The sequence below is a fragment of the Papaver somniferum genome, chromosome 6, assembly GCF_003573695.1.
Source record: "Papaver somniferum cultivar HN1 chromosome 6, ASM357369v1, whole genome shotgun sequence".
Classification (NCBI taxonomy): Eukaryota; Viridiplantae; Streptophyta; class Magnoliopsida; order Ranunculales; family Papaveraceae; genus Papaver; species Papaver somniferum.
The window spans coordinates 38,553,270-38,574,232 of record NC_039363.1 but is presented as its reverse complement, the minus strand read 5'-3'; the positions used below and the strand labels follow the sequence as shown (position 1 = coordinate 38,574,232).

Sequence of the window (20,963 nt, the reverse complement as noted above, 5' to 3'; positions counted from 1 at the left end):
CCAATTCTGAAAACAACTTGTGCAAGTTGCTTCTAGTTGTGGAAACAACTTGGGTTGGTTGCTTTTAATATTTCTCTAAACAACCTGTGGTGGTTGCTTCAATTTATGAAGGCAACTTGTATTTGATTATCTTTTGCAATTTACTGAGTTTCTTTTTGTGTCAGGTAAATATGGTTGTCGCGGAGATTAACTTTTACAACTTAAGCATCTCTCATGTTATTTCCGAATCAACTACATTTAAGGAGATGCAAAGTGTTGTGTTACATTCTTGGAGTATTCTTTCTCAAGTCCCTTTTGTAATTCTTTCTGATGTTAATGGTGTACTTCAACCATCCAGTCTGATTTAGATTTGAATTTTCTTGTTATATACTACCAATCTAAGAGAATGGAAGTTTTGAGGTTCAATATTCAGTTCAAAACTCCTCCTTCTTATTCTTCTTCTTCTTCTTCTTCTTCATGTGTTGCTTCTTCTTCAGCTTCTTCAAGTTGTGTTTCAACTGACAGTTTGGCTTTTGTTGAAGACACGACTGATGATGTTTCGATGAATCAATTATCCATAAGAGAACCAAGGAAGTGTGATGCTTGGGATGGAATTCTTACTGGTATTGGTCAGATGTTTGAGGGAGGGAAAGACGAAGTCTGTGATGTCATGTTGTAGTATCGAGTGGAGAGTGGGTATAAAGTCAAACATGTTAAGAGTGATCGGAAGCGTTATACCGTTTGTTGCCTTTTCAAAGAAAAAGGATGTAACTGTAGGTTCCACTCATCTTTGGTAGACCCAAAAGGCCACGTTTTTAAGTGCATGTCGGAGCATTCTTGTGGGTTGGCGTGCTCTGATCTTTTAAAGCTTCGAATGACGAAGAATTTTATCAAGAACATCGTAATAGATGATCTTAGAGTTTCGAGTAAGCAGAAATCAGCTGCTGACATTCAAGATTTGTTTTTCATAGAGTATCAAGTTGACCTCACGTACCATCAAGCATATCGTGGACTGAAATTTTGCAAAGAATGTATTTGGGGAGATGATATCAAGTCGTATTTTGACTTTTGTTGTATGAAGAAGCCGTGAAGAGTCATAATCCTGGAAGTGTCATCAACTTTGAGTTTAATGCTGAAAACCGGAAGTTTGAGAGGTTTTATTATTGATTTTGAATCTTGCATCACAGGGTTCAACAAGTATTGCCGTCCTATGATGAAAATAGATGTTACATTTCTTACTGGAAAGTTCAGGGGTGGTCTTATGGTAGCTTGTGGGAGAACTGCCAACAAAGGTATTATGCATTTTCTTTCCTCTTCTCTTTATATGATGTGTTTCTTTATTTTTGGTGTTTCTATTTGTGGTTTTACATTTTTTTTGTTTCAAATTATGGAAAAAAACCTTTGGTAGAAATTTGTAACCGACGTATGTTGTTGTTTTTAAGTTTCTTGTCTAGCATGATGTTATTGTAGGTTCAGATTTTTGTGAAACAACTTTCAGATTTTTGAACCAACTTGACCAAGTTGCTTCCATTTTTGGAGACAACTTGTGCTAGTTGGTTCCATTTTTCTGGAGACAACTTGTCACGGTTTCTTTTACTATGCGATTCGAAACATGCTACCCATTTTTTGTTTCTTTTTATTTGTAGAGATATTTCCACTTGCGTTTGGGCTTGTTTCTGGCAAAAATGGTGATAATTGGTGCCGTTTTCTGGAAAATTGGAAGGGAATTGTCGATGATGATCGCCGGTTGACCATCATATCTGATCGTGGAGCTGGACTTTTGAACACTGTTTCTGAAATCTTTCTGAATGTTTTTCACTCATATTGCTCGTACCATATGAAAGGCAATATTCCAATTAGCAAGGGCAAGAGTAGACAAACTGCAGTGAAGTTGTTTAAGCAATGCTACAGTGCTATCACCAAGGAGCAATTTTTGAAGGCAGTATCAAGCATGCACAATCTGAAGTTGTTCTCTGTTATTGAATGGATGAAGAAGATTCCACTGAAGAACTGGGCTGCTCATGAGTTTCTTGGGGAAAGGTATAGAGAGCTTACATCCAATATAGTTCAAAGCTTTAACAACTTGATTAGGCACGAAAAGCGACTGAAAGCCATCGAGTTGATTGAATGTATCCATGCTATGACAATGGAGACAATGTGGAAAAAGAAGCTCGCAACTAGCAAGTGGACTACAAGACTTACCCCCAAGATGCAAGCAAGATTAGACAAAATGATAACTGACTGTCGTAGATACAAGGTGCGTCGATCCAGTGAAAAAGTATTTGAGATCATAACTAATACCGAGAAGCATACTGTTGACTTGGACTCCCAGACCTTCATTTGTCAGTGGTGGCAAAAACACAGCTTCCGCTGCAGTCATTTTGTGAAAGCTATGGTTCGGATTGGCGAGGACGGGGTATACAAGCACATCACACCTTACTACACAGTCGAATACTACAGAGGTCTGTATTCAAAACCTATCTATCCTATTCCTGCTATAGACAAGCCAAATGAGATTTCTCGCACCAAATATGTCATGCCTCCCCCTGTTGGACCACAAGTTGGAAGACCAAACTCGGTTCGCAAACGTAGTTATCGTGAGAAATTTCGCAAGAAGAGAAAGTGTGGCCATTGTGGAATGCTTGTATACCATAATCGTAGAACATGCCAGAGTGCTCCATTGGCCCCTCACCCACTGTTAGGATTTGGGAAAACCCTATTTGGATAACCGCAATCGCACGGTGTCTAACTAGTAGACAGAGGCAAGTACGGGTCGAACCCATAGGGAGCGGTGGAAAGACGTAATCAATATCTCCAATGGACTAAAAAATGAAGATGTTTTTGGATTTTTGAAAGAATAATAACATAAAAAAAAAACTAAAGTAACAAAATGAATCTAATGGGAGAATCGGTAACCAGGATTTTATTGGTATCCACCACTATTTCTATTCAATTACTGAAATGAAACATAATTCATGAATATTTAATTATCATTCGTTCTATCGACATCACCTATTACATTTATTAGAATCGCAAATATCACTGGGATACCCTAAGCATGACACGTCAAAAGATTAAACCAAAGCATGCACCATCAAATTGCGTTAGCGAGAAATTTTACGAAACTAAATTTAGATCCTCAAACAATACCTGGCCATTCTAAGCATACCCAATCAAAGGATTTAACCCAAGCATGGAATATCAAATAAGTAGACAAATATATTTTCGATCCTAACAATGATGCGCAATGGTTATACAAAACTGATGAAGCGACAACCCATATTTCGATTAATCAATAAATAAGATCATGAAATTAATTTATTCAAACCAAAATAACCTCAAAACCATATATATTTCCAATCAAAGTGGTCTAATGCTCAAAAGTGGTTTCAACTATCAAACCCTAGTTACAAAGAAATTAGAACATAGTGGGTTTCTCAAAACCCATCAAAAAAATAATCAAGGGAGAAAAGATTAAACCCAGTAAAGTTGTGTCACGCAACCCTTTCAGCCCCTTCTCCTTCTCTCATTGTTGTGCTATTCGCCTTCACGGCTTTGCGTCACCTCCAGAACTAAACTCCCAAAACGGCCTCCTCGCTCAAGTCTGCGTAGCTTTTTTTATTTATACTGCTGCGAGAGTCCAAAACAAAACCTAACAGAATTTTGCCTCATGGCTAATGGGCCCAATCCACCGATCTAATCAAGCCACCCAGGTCCAAAGCACCTATCTCCACTTTATTCCTCCAAGTCACCAGTATAGCGTACTCAAATCCGTTATACCACTTGAACTAAAAATGAACTCCGTTCATCTGGCCATTATCACCAGTTAATACAAGTCCTTGGAGAGAACCTTTGCAGACCATCGAACCACCCATTACTGCTTATCTTTCCCGAGAGCCGAACTACTTCAATCGTCTCCTTTGTTCTCTGTCCGTCTGGCTCTCGGCATCTTCTTGTTCACTGGCAACAACAGCTCATCTTGAGCACCTATCCTTCACTTGCTGCTGCCAACTCCACCAACTGTCTTCACAGCTCTGTTCATAGCCATGAACATGACTGACTGCAGCCATCTCCACCAACTTCCATCATTTACTTCCGCCAATCACTTCTTTTCTCCATCGACCTTACAATGAATAGCAGCAACCAGTTACAGAGTATTCAACCCACTACTGTCATGACTCATGAGTACCGCAGTCACGAAAATAGCATCAGACTCGTAGCAATCCCATCGTCCTCTCCGTTTAACAACCAACTGACTACAACAACACCTCTCGCAGCATAATCAAACCAGCCTTATTCCTCAGCCATTCAACTGCTCTTCTTTTCTTGACCGACAAGCCACCATCGACTGCACAAGTTCAACTCCTAGTCACCGATGGCAAGAACTCTGACAGTAGCTCTTGATACTTTCCTCAATGCTGAATACGATCACTACTGGCCTCAATCAGCTCCAGCCAAAGCACCTTCGATTGTGTCGATGCAGGGGACTCGAAAACAATCACCACTGCCACAAGTTGTGTCAAAAAACTAATACCTCTTTGCGATCAACACTCGTCACCCGGAATAGATCTCTCATGACCTGTTGTTGCCATAAGAAACTGGAGAGAATCACCACTGCATGTAATCACATTTGAGGTCCACAGCAACCTCCAACTCATCACCGGCAACACCAATTCCGGTTCAAGACTCCAAAGTTCATTTGTTGCTGCCGTGAAATTAAAGCTCGAAATCACTTCTTTCCCAAGCACGACACAACACATATCTCTTATTTCCCAAGCACATCACAACACCATTTCCTTTCTTCCTGGTCAAACAATTGGGTGAAGAAATAAAATTACTTGTTTGACCTGTTAAGGTGCTGGCCGTGAAATGTGGCATATTAACCAAGCAGGTGGCATTGCGAGTGACTTTGCTCAATTTGGTGACAAAGCCCATTTAGCTCCAACTTTAGCCGTTTATTTTCCGAATGATCCGGATGAGCTTGTACTTTCTACAAAAGCACTAAAATAGTGTGATTAGTCAAAATGTCGAGTCCTAACTGATACAAATATGGGTATAAAATGTAGCACTAACGTGCTTATCATCCACCAATTTTCAAGGATCAACCAAATATTGGAAGGTTTTACCGAATGATGTTCCTATGAATCTCTCAACTTCATTAGACTTCTCAACTTTTTTCATTCATTCCTGTTTGTTTTTATGTTTTTCTGAACTTTTCTTTTATGTTTTTTCTGAAGTTCTGATTATGTTTTTGTAAACCTGGTTTGTCTTTAATTGATAATGGTACACTTTTTGTTCAACTTGTTATGATGCAGTTTGTTATGAAAAGGTCTGTAATTTTTTTTCCATGGAAATTATGTTGGTTATGGCCACATAATTATAAACAACTTGTTCCAGTTGCTTCCACATTTGGAGTCAACTTTCATTAGTTGCTTTCATTTGATGGAGACAACTTTTTCTAGTTGCTTCCATGTTTGGAACAACTTCTGCAAGTTGCTTCCATTTCAGAACCAACTTTTATTAGTTGCTTCCATTTTTGGATCAAACTTGAAGCAGGTTGCTACCTTAGATGGAGACAACTTGAGCTAGTTGCTTTAACATATGAAAACAACTTGAAGAAGTTGCTTTTCATTCAAGTACACGTACAACTTGAGCAAGGGTCTGTTTGTATTTTTTTATCCATCTCCCATTTTACCTATGCATACCCGCAAACCTATAGAGATATTGCAACACTGAATATAATCAAATCATTCCAACTTTAACTAGTAGACAATAGTAAGAAGTGTTCTTTTAACTAGATAATACCAACATACTGTTTACAACTAATAGTAATTAGTACTTCAATCTGATAATAGGAACAAGTATAATGCAATTAATTAATGATAATACTAACAAGTTGTCTCTGTCATTCAATACTTCTGGGAATATACTACAATCTGACTCGAATTTGTTACTTTCTGGTTCTTTCATTCTTCAGTTGCGTTCAATATGCGGAACGCCATTGTTGATGGTGGTTTTTAGCTTAGGGTTAAAATCGTAAAATCTTGCATCTGATGTGACGTCACTCTGTAAGGAAACAAAGCCGTGAGTACTAACCTCTTTGCGGGCATATTTATTGAGCCGTTCAATATATATACATGAAATTTATCCAGATTGGCGAATGTAGCAACCATCCCAGATATTCTATAAATTTCGGCGCGTTGCATATATTCACTTAATATAAGTTCCTTTGAATGCCTTATATGTTATGTTCCCCGGCTGAACCCTTAATGTTGATATGGCATGACAATTTGTGTTCACTCGCAGCAGAGTAGCACGAATTTCCAAATATCAAGGATAATGTCTTTGCATAAGGTATTCAATCAGAAAAGCATGCTGCTCTCTGGCAATGAACTTAAAAGAACTCTGTGTCAACACATAGAATCCAATCAATTGCCCTAACTAACTTGCAGAAGTTAGGGTTTCGCGCCTCGCGCAGTATACCAGACCTTGCTTGACGAAAGTAAGCCTAGGAAAACTAGGAAATTAATCCGCCATGGATTAGTAGGTGCAAAACCCTACTCAGAATCAGAAAAACAGGGAGCCGCAGCAGCAAAGGGAGGCGTGGCCATGCCTTAGGCCAGCTGGTGCCACTTTCCATTGGCCATGCCCCATCCTAAACCTTCCCTATTTCCTTCGACCAATCAGGTCGCTTTAAACTTGCCACGCGCACATAAGTTGTGGCTGGGCCCATACTTTTCGGCCCCACTTCCCATCGACCAATCAGGTCGCTCTAAAAGATGCCACACTCTCGCCATAAGTGTAGCCATGCCCATGCTTGGCCGACCCTCTTTTAATCGACCAATCAGGTCGCTCTAAAGCCGCCACACTCTCACCAGAAGTGTAGCCGCGCCTTATGTTTGGACGGCCCCCTTTTCTTGGCCAATCAAGTCGCTCCAAACGTTCCACCATACATTAAAGGCCAAACGCACCCTGCCGCGTCACCATACTAACTGGCAAGCTAAACGCACCCTGCCACAACAATATATTGAGCGGCATGCCAACATGTCACTCTGTCGTGGTAACATGCCAACATGCCGCTCTGCCACGGTAACATGCCAACATGCCACTTCGTGGCAACCTACCATAAATGCCCTATGTGCTAACTTACCTCCTGTTCATGGCCAACTCCATGAAAAGCTTAAGATTAGGGTTTTCTGGTCAAAAGCACGCATATGCATTAACTAAAGCTCTAACTTCCAGTTGTGGCACAAATTATGCCACTTCGACCCTGCAACATGCCACGAGCCATGTTGGACCCAGGAAGCCCTAGGTTTGGCGCCACGTCATAGCTACCCACGACAATCCGTACTCGTGTGGGCGTTTCCACACTATGGACTTTCCATAGTTCCTTTGGCAAAGACATGGAGCCAATTGCACAAAAGTATCACCATGCCGCATGCCACACGCACTAATTAGGGTTTCGATATGCCAAACCCTAATTTAGGCAAAGTTGTTACGCCAACCAAAGCCAAATAACATTTTCCAGAGCAGCGGGATTGATATGGCAACATGGCCAATGTTTCCACAAGTGGGTCCAACACCACGGTACCAAACTCTAGCCTTGGCCATGCCGCAACACCACTGGCATGCCTCTATGCCACGACTACTAGCACGCCGCTATGCCACGGCTACGCCTCTGGGGTGCCACTATCATGCCACTATGCCAATGGCGCCACTCCTCTATACAACAAGATGCGGCCATAATCAATGGCCATCCTTCCTCATGAGATGCAATCTCGGCCATTAAAGTTCGCCACCGACTGACAGACTTGTGGCAAGTTTCAGGCGACCAGCTGCCCAAATCTAGTGGCCATGGCTACGCATGGCGCCACTTGCACCACCATGCTACTGGCATGCACGAGTCATTCCAGCCATGCCACATTGACACTGGCGTATACCAAAACGCTATCACGCCGTCATCAGGCACCAACACAAGGTATCCATAATCAACGACTACCCTCTTTCATGAGATGCGATCTCAGCCATCGAAGTTCGCCACTGAAATGACAAACTTGTGGCAAGTTTTAGGCGACTATCCAAAACGAGCCTAATAGCATTACATGCTATTTTCCTGCGGTAAGTCCCTTGACTTTGACTTGCCGCACGTAGCGAAGTGCTACATGTTTTCCACGAAAACACTCGAGACATCAAACACGTCACAAACTGGGGGATGCTCATCAGGGTATTGGTTTGGCGGTTTACAGCATGCGGCATGCAATGCGCCCGTTACAAGAAAGTGTCATGAAGTGGGACAATTAGTGGTGGTAAAAAGTAACGGTGTAAACAATTCATTTCTTTCATTATAGAAGCATAATGTCTGACGGTTACATGAATTCGCTTCCTTCATCATGGAAGCATGACGTCTGACGATTACACGTTACTCTTTTCTTCCACCACTCAGTCGTTTCACTTCCTATGAGACCAGGGTACGTTTCAATATGACTTGTATAAATAGGATTCACCTATTTTCACCAAACAACAAGTTTTTGGTCAGCAACAACACAATATCTAGAAATCACCTGGTAGCTTTCCATTCTGCTAGCCAGTTCTACTTTCAGATACAAGTCATAAACAACTACACCTTCAGAATCAACTATTCTGGTCTCAACACTCTCTTCGCTTCCCTCCCTAAGACCAACCCTTCTCCTTCACTTTGTGATTGATGCAAGCATGGAACGACCATTTCTTGGTTTAGGCCAGGATTGTATAGATTGATCTCTCAAATCAAAAGTACTCTCGTGCAGTGCAATGTTTAGGGTTTATATTCGTTTCTCATCCACACACCCAAAATTACCAAAATCAGCAGAAACGGTTTTCACCCACAAAAAATTGGCGACCATAGTGGGAGATTAAATCTCTCGGTTACAACCCTGATTCCCAGTAGATGGTAGGTCTTAGAACTGAGTTCGTGGTCCCAAATTCCACCCCGACTCTGGATAATGGCGATGCCTCTTCTCCCAACACGACACCTGATGGCGCAGCCAATGAAGAAATTCCAAGGTTGGCCGAATTGGCACGGGTTCAAGAGATCCACACAAGGAACATGGACCTAATGAAGGAGGCGATAAACATCATACTCAACCTTGTTGTCAGATTTACATCAGATTTGAGTGGTTCACCCGTCCCGGAAATTCCAGCACTGGGGACTGACATCCCGGATAATCGTTCTCAGGTCAATAACTTCACCACCAATCAGAAATCGGTGAACCAGGAAGCAGCCGCGTTGGTGGAGAGTTTATGTGAACTTCTGCACCTCTCAAAGACCATCGAGCGGAGACATTTACCGCATTAATCAAATATCCCTAGATGCCTGTTTGGTTCCTTTACGCTCGGAGACTTCAAGAATATCAGAGATGTCCGTCAACAATGTTACATGTACTGAAAACGATATGATGGCAGAAGAAGGACATAACCGGGTCCTACACGTCATTGCTCGCATCAAGGATTCAGAGTTCAAAAGGGCCCTCATCGATACGGGGGCATCCTCTAATGTAATCACTCTCAGAACGCTCAGGACAGCCAGGGTGCGGCCAAGCAAAATTATACGACATCCTACCATGATGACAGATTTTGAAGGCAACCAAACCAGCACGTATGGATACATCAACCTGAATCTGTCAGTGGGACCGATCCAGTTGAAGGTAAAATTCGAGGTAATCGAGAAGGATCCAGACTGCCACATGATACTGGGAAGACCGTGGCTCCATGATAACAGGATCATTCCTTCAACATATCACCAATGTCTAAAGACTATGTTGAATGAAGAAGTCATTCGCATTCCCGCGCCATTATCTCCTTATGCACCGATCTGTGTATGGAGATATTCGAACCGAAGGAAAATTCACGGGATTTGTCAAGCAAATTTCACTGCACTCCACTCCCGACATGGACATCAATCGAAGAAGATGACAGGCTCGCATTACTGCACGAAGGGACCCAATCCCGCCCCATCTCTCCAAAGGAGAAGCACGCTGATTCCCTCTCATCAAGCGGAAGCATGGCTCATACTCATACCAAGCGGGAGCGGGCTTTTAATGCAAGGCGTGGAGAAAAAGGGAAAACCGTATATCGGCGCCGCTGTTGGCAATTAGCAGGGGAGACTACCACCCAATCTCTCCACCCAAAGGAATGCAATCACAACAGCGAGCTACAAGAGGAGGTGCCGGACGCACCATGACAATTTCAAGACGGAACAAACTCTACCATGAATGAACTCGAAGTTGTCAACATTAGAAACGAGGAATCTCCACGGCATGTCTCCATCAACTCAACTCTATGTGCCGACGAACGTGTGAAACTTGTGTACATTCTTAAGGAATATCAAGATGTATTCACGTGGACATACGAGGAAATGCCTGGATTGGATGAGAAACTGGTCACTCACCATCTACATATAGTACCCGGATCCAAACCGGTCAAACAATCTCCGAGACAGTTCAGACACGAGGTGGTAGAACAGATCAAGACGGAGATTCAAAAATTACTAGACGCTGGTTTCATCAAACCCATCCACCATCCCACCTGGTTGGCCAATGTGGTTCCAGTAAAGAAGAAGAGCGGCCAAATCAGGTGTTGTGTTGATTTTAGGGATCTGAACAAATGTTGCCCCAAGGACGATTTTTCCCTCCCTAACATTGATATGCTGGTAGACGCCACCAGTGGACATGGTATGTTCTCTTTCATGGATGGATACAGCGGCTACAATCAAATAAAAATGTACGAGCACGACGCAAGTAAGATATATTTTCGAACTCCTCTCGGAAATTTTTACTATACCATGATGCCTTTCGGTTTGAAAAATGCTGGCGCCACCTACCAACGCGCCATGACCGCAATTTTCCATGATATGATGCATAAAAAAGTTGAAGATTATGTGGATGACATAGTAGTTGAATCAAGAACCCGGGCGGCCCATACAGAGGTTCTGCGATAGGTGTTTAAAAGATGTCGTGAATACAAACTAAAGATGAATCCTATAAAGTGTGCCTTTGGCGTCTCTTCGGGCAAATTTCTAGGTCTCCAGGTAACTGCCGAGGGAATCAAAGTCGACCCAGCCAAAACCCAAGCCATCCTCACGATGCCGCCTCCACAAACTGTGAAAGAACTACAGAGCTTCATGGGTAAGGTAAACTACATCCGGCGTTTTATACCGGGTTTAGCTCAGCTCATTGCTGCATTCACCCCCTTGCTGAAGAAGGGGGTGAGTTTTATTTGGACGACGCTATAACAAGAGGATTTTCGGAAGATTCAACAGATACTGTCATCCCCAGCCCTTATGAAATCTCCTGTATAAGGAAGACCGTTGTGTCTCTACACTTCTTTTAGTGATACTGCTGTCGGAGCTCTTCTCGCCCAAGAAGATGATGAAGGAATTGAGCACCCTATATACTACTTCAGTCGGACATTCAGGGATGCAGAACTCAGATATCCTAAGGCACAAAAGGTATGCCTAGCTCTGATTCACTCCATTCAGAAGTTTAGGCATTATCTGCTCTCAAACAAAGTGGTGATGATATCTAAATCCGATCCCGTGAAGTTTTTGCTTTCAAAACCGGCCCTGATAGGAAGGACAGCCAAATGGCTCCTCCAAATGTCAGATTTTGATATAACGTGTGCTTCTGCAAGAGATATCAAAGGACAAACGGTCGCAGATTTACTAGCAGCTTTCTCAGGAGAGGGTACCACAGCACTGCACGAAGACCTTCCTGGAGAGTTTCCGGAAATCTCTTTTGTCAAAGAAGAAGCGTAGTTAATATTTTTCGATGGCTCCGCCACCCCTAGCAATGACACCGGAGGAGCGAGAGTGGTTCTAGTATCCCCAACCGGTGAAGTTTTCTCGCATTCCTTCAAACTAGACTTTCATTGCACCAACAATTCAGCGGAATATGAAGCTTTTCTCATAGGGTTGTCGTTAGCCAAGCAAGCTGGAGCCAGACGCCTGGAAATAAGGGGTGATTCTAAATTACTGGTTAACCAGATGAACGACGTATACGCAATAAAAGAGGTGACACTGGCCTAGTATAGATCCGAGGCGCAAAAGCTGCTGAATTACTTCGCTGACGCGACCATAACACATGTTGGCCGTAGCAACAATAGACATGATGATTGCCTAGCCACATTAGCATCGAAGCTGAAGTTCGAAGGTTTGGAATAAACCCTGACGGTGAAAAGACGAACCGTGGCGTCAACATGGCTTTCGCAGTCTAAGGAGACTGAAGTCAACGCCTGGAGAACACCGATTATTCAAGAACTTAACAGCTCGCTTTCCCAAGGAAAGGTCAGTCTCAAAACCTTTCAAAACTAATTCATGCTTCACGGGATGTTGTACCACCGTATCCCAGATGGTTCCCTATCAAGATGCCTCAGAGATGAAGAGGCACAATAACAGCTTAACCATATTCATAGCGAAATTTGCGGTCAAACGTTGGTGGTAACACTTTATCGTCGTCTGCAACGCCTTGGCTACTACTGGCCGAAAATGGAGGCTCAATATCGATTGCTCTAAGGATCTTGCTCCAATTTCCAAGTACCACCACATCAATTGGAAGTTTTCAACGTCGACCACGCTGGGGACTGGCAAAGGTCGTATATCAGCTACCTTCACGATGGCGTGCTCCCTACCAGCAAGAAAGACGCAACCAAGGTGAAGCAAAGATCCAAGAGATTCATATTCCATGAAGGAATCATGTATCGTAAAAGTTTTGGAGGAGATTTATTACGATGCCTGGGCGAGGCGGAAATCCCCATGATGCTAAAAGAAATGCACGAAGGAGAGCACCAAGGTAAAAAGAAGTTGTTTCTCCAAATATATGAGCGATACTACTGGACGACCATGGAGGACGATGCGGCTGCTTTTCAAAAGTGCCACAAATGTCAAATTCATGGAAATCTTATCCACGCACCATCTACTCCCCTGCATTCGGTAAGCAGTCCATGGCGGTTTTATAGCTGGGGACTCGACATCATCGGGAAGATTAACCCGTCATCGTCGAAGAAGCATGAGTATATAATAACCGCAACGGAGTATTTCAACAAATGGGTCGAAGCCATCCCTCTACGAGGGACCACTGGAGCCACAATTGCAGCGTTCATTAAGGAATATATCGTTTGTCGTTTCAGTGTGCCTAAACACATCATCACCGACAACGGCACTCCTTTCGCCGACAAGAAAGTACAGGAGTTACTTGAAGGATATGGAATTAAACAAGTCTTCTCCACCATTTACTACCCCCAAGGGAATAGGCAGGCTGAAAGCACTAACAAGACTCTAATTCGAATCCTCAGCCGGACAGTGCATGATAACCATCGGACATGGCACGAACAACTGCCAATGGCGCTTTGGGAATATCGGACATCACCAAGCATCTACACTGGCGCCTCTCTCTATTCTCTCATCTACGGCGCATACGCCATTCTCCTAGCAGAAATTAAAATCCCATCGACGAGGATTGCCGAGGCAAGTGGAGTTCAATGGAATAAAACTGAAGCATCGAACGCCATGATGGCGGAGCTAGACACTTTGGATTTAAGAAGAGCTAAAGCAGAAGATCATGCGCAAGCCTACAAAAATAGAATCTCCCGAGCATAATACAAAGCTGTGAAACCTCGAGTTTTTCAAGTAGGGGATTTGGTGTTGAATACCGCCAAACACATACAACAAGACATGTCCGCACCAAAGTTCTCCCCAAAATGGGAAGGTCCTTATGTGGTCACCATAGCGTATAACAGTGGATACTACAAGGTCATCAAGGAATAGGGAGGCAAACTGGAAATGGTCATCAATGGAAAATGCCTTAAGGCAGACTACACCTAACCATTACCCCACCCCTTGCCGTCTCATAGCACGACTAGCCAGGCTTTTTTCCGTTTCCTTCACATCCCAGTTATCAAATTTCATTCGGTCACAGCATATTAATGGAAATTATCTTATTTCTCCAAAAAACCAATACAAAAAAAAAAAAATCCGAGATCCAGAAAGAAAACCAGGTGTCTTGCAACTACATGACTCAGAAAAGCCCATCCAACAGATTGTAGTTCCTTGAAAGCATCATCTTCAACCTGTTTTGATATCTTTCAATCCTACTCTTCAAGTCCTGGATTGCCTTTTCCACCTTTTGAGATTCCACAGTCAGAGCCTCCTCCTCTTCAAACATGGCTTTTGTGGCAGGAACGACGTTAGCAAGAATATCGGCTCTATCAACCTTCACAATGTCAAGGCGATGACGCAGCCAACTTACGTTAAACTCAAGGGATTCACAGGTAGACACCATGTGTTTCCCACTTTTCAATGGTTGATTCCATGACGTCGCGGATGGATGTGCCTTCCATTTCAACAATCATGGGCAGGAGACAGTTCAATTTGGTAACCAAAGAAGACGAGCAATGATTCACCACGTTCCTGGTAGAAATATGGCCATATCTTCTCCATATTTCTGTGTATAGAGTCACGAATTCCTTCCGCACTAGGAATTTTCCAACGTTTCGGTAGCTAGAAGATAAACACTTCATTCAGATTTTGAATGACAAACCTGCATTGGGATATCCATGGCAAGAGATACCCAAATCAGCATTTTCCAGATCTGCAGCGGTTGGTGTGCTCGGATTCGAAGGAAGGGGGGTGGTCAGATCATCATCATCGACAACGGTCACACATGTTCTAGATGGATATCTCTGCACAAAGGAAACTCTCTCTTTCTCACTCTCTGGTGGTAACAAACAAATATCTATTGAGTCAATAAATAAAGTACTGATATGATCTTCTTAACTCGGATGACCCGGATGGAGGAATTGTCGCCAAAATCAGGTATTTGTCCACACTAAGAAAAGAAGAGAGAAGGAATGTTATAGGAGAAAGAAGATTCGTTATTTCAAAAATTAAGAGATGGTCAGAGACATACTCTGGATACAAGCCGTTTGCGTTTGACTGAAGAATCTAGCTGACACGAAGACGTTTCACTTCCGCATGACATGATGAATGGAATATGGATTCAACAGAGAAAGTCCTTGTCTTGAACTAAGAAGGACAACCTAATTGCACCAACATATATACTGTAAAAACCCTAATGAAGGTCGGGAGGAAACAGTCAGATAGCCAAAGGATCGCCACTTTCACCGCTCAAACAACCCATGACTCAAGTACTCCGTGATCAAAGCCGCGCTATCGCTTCCCATTCCACAACCTATCCAGCTTCATCTTCACTGTTTGGTAGCCAAATTTCAAAGTGCTATTTCCACCATGCCACGGACGTAGCCAAGCCAGCAGCACCACACCCGTGCCAGAAGTCCGCATCCAGGCCAGCAGCGCCATCCACCTTTCCGTAGCTAGCCAAAGTGGCGCCATCCTAGCCGTTCAAAGCAGTGCCATCTCCACCAGCCAAGGAAGCGCCATCCTGGCCGCTCAAAGTAGCGTCATCTATATACGTTTTGTGACCTAGCTAGCTAGCGCCATTCACCGATTCGCGGACCAAATCACAGTGCCATCTCTGCCAATCAGTAGCCAAAGTTTCAGCTCTGACGCAAACACCATATGGCCAAGTCAGAATTACGCAGAGCCGCCAACAGAGGGATCACGGATTCCTCATGCCTTCCGCTAAAGGTTAGTTAAATTTCCTCGACAACCTCTTCACGTCTAGCCCTTTCGATTTTACTCTTGTCTGTCACCATCTCATGCGTACCCCGCAACAATGCCACTGTTACGTGCTACGCAGGGGACTCCATGTTGATGGTGGTTTTTAGGTTTAAAATCGTAAAATATTGCATCTGATATGACGTCATTCTGTAAGGAAAAAAAGCTGTGAGTGCTAACCTCTCCGCTGGCATATTTATTGAGCCGTTCAATATATCTACATGAAATTTATCCAGACTGGCGAATGTAGCAACCATCCCAGATGTTCTGTAAATTCCGGCGCCTTGCCTATATTCACTTAATATAAGTTCCTTTGAATGCTTTCTATGCTATGTTCCCCGGCTGAACCCTTAATGTTGATATGGCATGACGATTTGTGTTCACTCGCAGCAGAGTAACACGAATTTCCAAATATCAAGGATAAGGTCTTTGCATAAGGTATTCAATCAGAAAAGCATAATGCTCTCTGGAAATGAACTTAAAAGAACTCTGTGTCAACACATAGAATTCAATCAATTTTCTTGACTAACTTGCAGAAGTTAGGGTTTCGCACCTCGCGCAGTATACCAGACCTTTCTTGACGAAAGTAAGCCTAGGAAAACTAGGAAATTAATCCGCCATGGATTAGTAGGTGCAAAACCCTACCCAGAATCAGAAAAACAGGGAGCGGCAGCAGCAAAGGGAGGTGTGGCCATGCCTTAGGCCAGCTGGCGCCACTTTCCATTCGCCACGCCCCATCCTAAATCGACCCTATATCCTTCGACCAATCAGGTCGCTTTAAACTTGCCACACGCACATAAGTTGTGGCTGGGCCCATACTTGCCGGCCCCACTTCCCATCGACCAATCAGGTCGCTCTAAAAGCCGCCACCCTCTCGCCAGAAGTGTAGTCACGCCCATGCTTGGTTGACCCTCTTTTAATCGACCAATCAGGTCGCTCTAAAGCCGCCACACTCTCACCATAAGTGTAGTCGCGCCTTATTTATGGCCGACCCCCTTTTCTTGGCCAATCAAGTCGCTGCAAACTTTCCACCATACATTAAAGGCCAAACGCACCCTGCCACGTCACCATACTAACTGGAAATCCAAACACACCCTGCCACAACAACATATTAAGCGGCATGCCAATATGCCACTCTACCGCGGTAACATGCCAACATGTCGCTCTGCTGCGGTAACATGCCAACATGCCACTTCGTGAAAACCTACCATAAATAGCGCCTTATGTGCTAACTTACCTCCTGTTCGTGTCCAACGCCATGAATAGCTTAAGATTAGGGTTTTCTGGTCAAAAGCACGCCTATGCATTAACCAAAGCCCTAATTTCCAGCCGTGGCACAAATTATGCCACTTTGACCCCGCAACATGCCACGAGCCATGTGGGACCCAAGAAGCCCTGGGTTGGCGCCACGTCATAGCCATCCACGAAAATCCCTACTCCTGTGGCCGTTTCCACACTATGGCCTTGCCATAGTTCCTTTGGCATAGCCATGGCGCCATTTGAAAAAAAGTATCGCCATGCCGCATGCCACACGCACTAATTAGGGTTTCGACAACAAGGCATAGCCATGGCGCCATGTTCACTCGCCACTAGCATGCCACTTTTCCAATGACGCCACTCCGCTATACAACAAGATACGGCCATAATCAATGGCCATCCTTCCTCATGATATGTAATCTCGGCCATTCAAGTTCACTACCGAACTGACAGACTTGTGGAAAGTTTCAGGCGACCAGCTGCCTAAATCTAGTAGCCATGGCTATGCCAGGCGCCACTTGCACCACCATGCCACTGGCATGAACGAGCCATGCCAGCCATGCCACATTGCCACTGGCGTATACCAAAACGCCACTGCGCCTTCATCACGCACCAACACAAGGTATCCATAATCAACGGCTACCCTCCTTCATGAGATGCGATCTCAGCCATCGAAGTTCGCCACCGAACTGACAAACTTGTGGAAAGTTTTAGGCGACCAGAAAAAAACGATCCTAATAGCATTACATGTTATTTTTCTGCGGTAAGTCCCTTGACTTTGACTTTCCGCACGTAGCGAAGTGCTACATGTTTTCCATGAAAACACTCGAGACATCAAACATGTCACAAACTGGGGGATGCTCATCGGGGTATTGGGCTGGCGGTTTACAGCGTGCGGCGTGCAATGCACTCGTTATATTAGTGGTGGTAAAAAGTAACGGCGTAAGCGAATTCATTTCCTTCATCATGGAAGCATAATGTCTGACGGTTATACGAATTCACTTCCTTCATCGTGGAAGCATAATGTATGACGGTTACACGTTACTCTTTTCTTCCACCACTCAATCGTTTCACTTTCTATGAGACCAAGGTATGTTTCAATATGACTTGTATAAATAGGCTTCACCTATTTTCACTAAAAAATAAGTTTTTGGTCGGAAACAACACAGTATCTAGAAATCACCTGGTAGATTTCCATTCCGCTAGCCAGTTCTAATTTCAGATACAAGTCATAAACAACCACACCTTCAGAATCAACTATTCTGGTCTCAACACTCTCTTCGCTTCCCTCCCTAAGACCAACCCTTTTCCTTCACTTTGTGACTGAAGCAAGAATGGAACGGCCATTTCTTGGTTTAGGCTAGGATTGTACAGATTGATCTCTCGAATCAAAAGTGCTCCCGTGAAGTGCATTGTTTAGGGTTTAGATTCGTTTCTCATCCACACACCTAAAATTACCAAAATCAGCAAAAACGGTTTTCACCCGCAAACAGCCATCTTGACCCTTTTTTTTAAAACTTGTCAACATAAAAAAATTTGATTCCTCCTTTTAGAATTTCGAATTTTTGGTATTTCACCAACATATTCATAAAAACACACACATAAATTACGCAGTCAGGGTGATCTTGTTGTTGAAGTACCTTAGGAATCTTCAATGCATTAAAGATTTGTCCACCATGTTTGTCTCGATGTCCAATCTCGTTTAGAACTGTTCTTAGTGGCTTTGTAAGTGTATGTAACTGCGCTGACAACAACAAAATCTTCTTAATTGATTTGCATATCTTCCATACTCCTCCATCTAATACCAGCAACACCCAATGGTAGTTCATGCACAGTGGAAACATCAACATTTTGTTTTTGGCATCCAACTGGTAGTTAGCCCTCTGATAATATGCTACTAAACTTGTTTCTGTTGCGTTCTCCTCTCCGCTGGCCATGAAAGATTTTACGTAGCCCTGCATCATTTCAAAAGTTTTTAAAACTCAAAAAGATAAAGACATTTATTTATGCAAAAAGTTCTTACAAGTCAAAATAACATGCAATCTGGTAATACTAACTAGTGTATAATTTTTCAGATGAAAAAGTTACTTACCAAAAGATTGGTATTCAGTATAACATACTTGTTGTATACATTACCTGGAACATTTTCCATCTTCAATTTCAGAATATTGACGTAGAAGTCTACGACGTCACTATCAATATAGAGATCATCCAATAGATTTTGGATGTACTGTTTCTGAATGTGAAATTCATTATTAGGTCCAGAATACACCATTTACCTGCATAATCCAACAACCCCGCAAACATCATTATTCGGTCCAGAAAGTAATCAAGTCAACTTAAGCAGGTTCCTTCCTAGTTTTGTTTTGGAGCAGTAATGAAGTCAATTTGATGCATTAACTGAAAATAAAAGTTTTAGTGTTTTTTACCCTTCAGTGGTATTATCGCAGGATTCTTGGAGTAGTTTTCGTTCAGCTTCGCTGCACTTTCCCCAAAGCTTAAGACTTTCTGGAGGCTTGAGTGGTTTTGGTTAAGGAGGTGTTGGATCGATGTACTTTATTGATTCCAAATCAATAACTTCACTACCCTGTTGTTTCTTGTTCTTCTTTGGGTGCAAACATGTTCCAGTGAATCCATATCCCAATCCTTTCCTCTTCCTCTACCCTGGATCTCTCTTCACTCTTTTGATAATGGAATCAACAACAAATTTTCCTTTCTCGTCAACTTTTTGCTCTTCAGTTTCTGATAATTCACTCTCCTCGTCTTTGTCTGCTTTTAGTTGTTCAATTCTTTGAGAAGCTTAAACTGGTGCTGCGGGAGAATCCAAATGCAAATAAAAAGTTGGACCTTGAATGATTTGGTTTTGAAGACATGCTTCGTCTTGCTTTGTGGAGTGCATTGAACAACGGCCATTTCAACTGCTTTTTTCTTTTCATCCTCATTATCTTGTGTATAATATGCTACTTGCCTGCAATTTCAGCAACCCACGGAGGGAGGAAAATTTTCATTAAAAACACAACAAACTCAATACAAGTAGAGGTGAAAACTTTGAGGAAGTTGCTTCCGCATATGGAGACAACTTGAGGAACTTGCTTCCAACTTGAATAAGTTGATTCCTAAATATATGGAGACAACTTGAGCAAGTTGCTTCCACATATGGAGACAACTTGAAGCAAGTTGCTTCCAAACAAGAATTACTTACTATTAAGTTTAGCAAACTACTCTTAAAAATTAATGAATTTACCTTTATGTTGCATCTTCTTGATCAACTGGAGTTGTCTTTTCTTTCTCGTCTCTAACTGGTTCTTCATCCACTGTAAATGCACGTGTTATTTCAACTTTCTCTTCCTCCATTGCAACTGGACTTGTCTTTTCTTTCTCTTTCTCCACTGCAGTCGGTTCTTCCTCCATTGCAACTGGATTTATATTTTCTTTCTCCACTGGTGCACTGGATCCAGAATATAAAGAAAACTTTGCGCAAACTTGATCAAGTTTCTTTAACATATGGGAGTCAACTTGATCAAGTTTATTTAACATACGGGAGTCAGGTTGAGCAAGTTGCTTCCACATATGCAGTTTCATAAGACTAGTAAATGCAACATAAGAATTGGACTAAAGTAAACAGTAAAGATTAAACATAAGAATTTTTACTTACAATAAAGCTTTCGGGGAACACCATTTTCCCGTCGTTATCTTTCTTTTCTATCTTCAACTTATTGCAAAGTTCCAATTGGTGCCACCTAGTGAATCTCGGAGTCCAATGTTCAAATCCTTGTCGTTTGGGGTGGTAGTTGCTATGCTCCAAAAACCAATATTGCAAAAAAACATTTAAAATGTTAGTTAAGTTTCTCAAAACATTTAGACCAAGAGTAACCTGTGAACAATTTTCATTTATTTTTTTTACCAACAAAAGTGGTGTGCACCCAGCAGGTACACGTTTAAGACCATCTTTTCCTTTAGGTTTTTTAATATTATCTGTTAGAGCATTGCTCGGTTGAACCCACCAAGCGTTGGTATGTAAAGTTTGGTTGTCATATTTTAGTGAACCAAAACTCATTTA

The 20,963-nt window shown here is 42.6% G+C and overlaps 1 protein-coding gene across 1 annotated transcript; it reads left to right on the top strand.

The window, feature by feature from the left end:
- The first annotated feature begins 802 nt into the window (after positions 1–802).
- LOC113290738 lies at positions 803–2,707 on the top strand. Its single transcript, XM_026540323.1, has 3 exons — positions 803–1,010; positions 1,167–1,271; positions 1,626–2,707. The coding sequence occupies exons 1-3, from the start codon at positions 803–805 to the stop codon at positions 2,705–2,707; spliced, it is 1,395 nt and encodes a 464-aa protein (XP_026396108.1).
- The last annotated feature ends 18,256 nt before the right edge of the window (positions 2,708–20,963 follow it).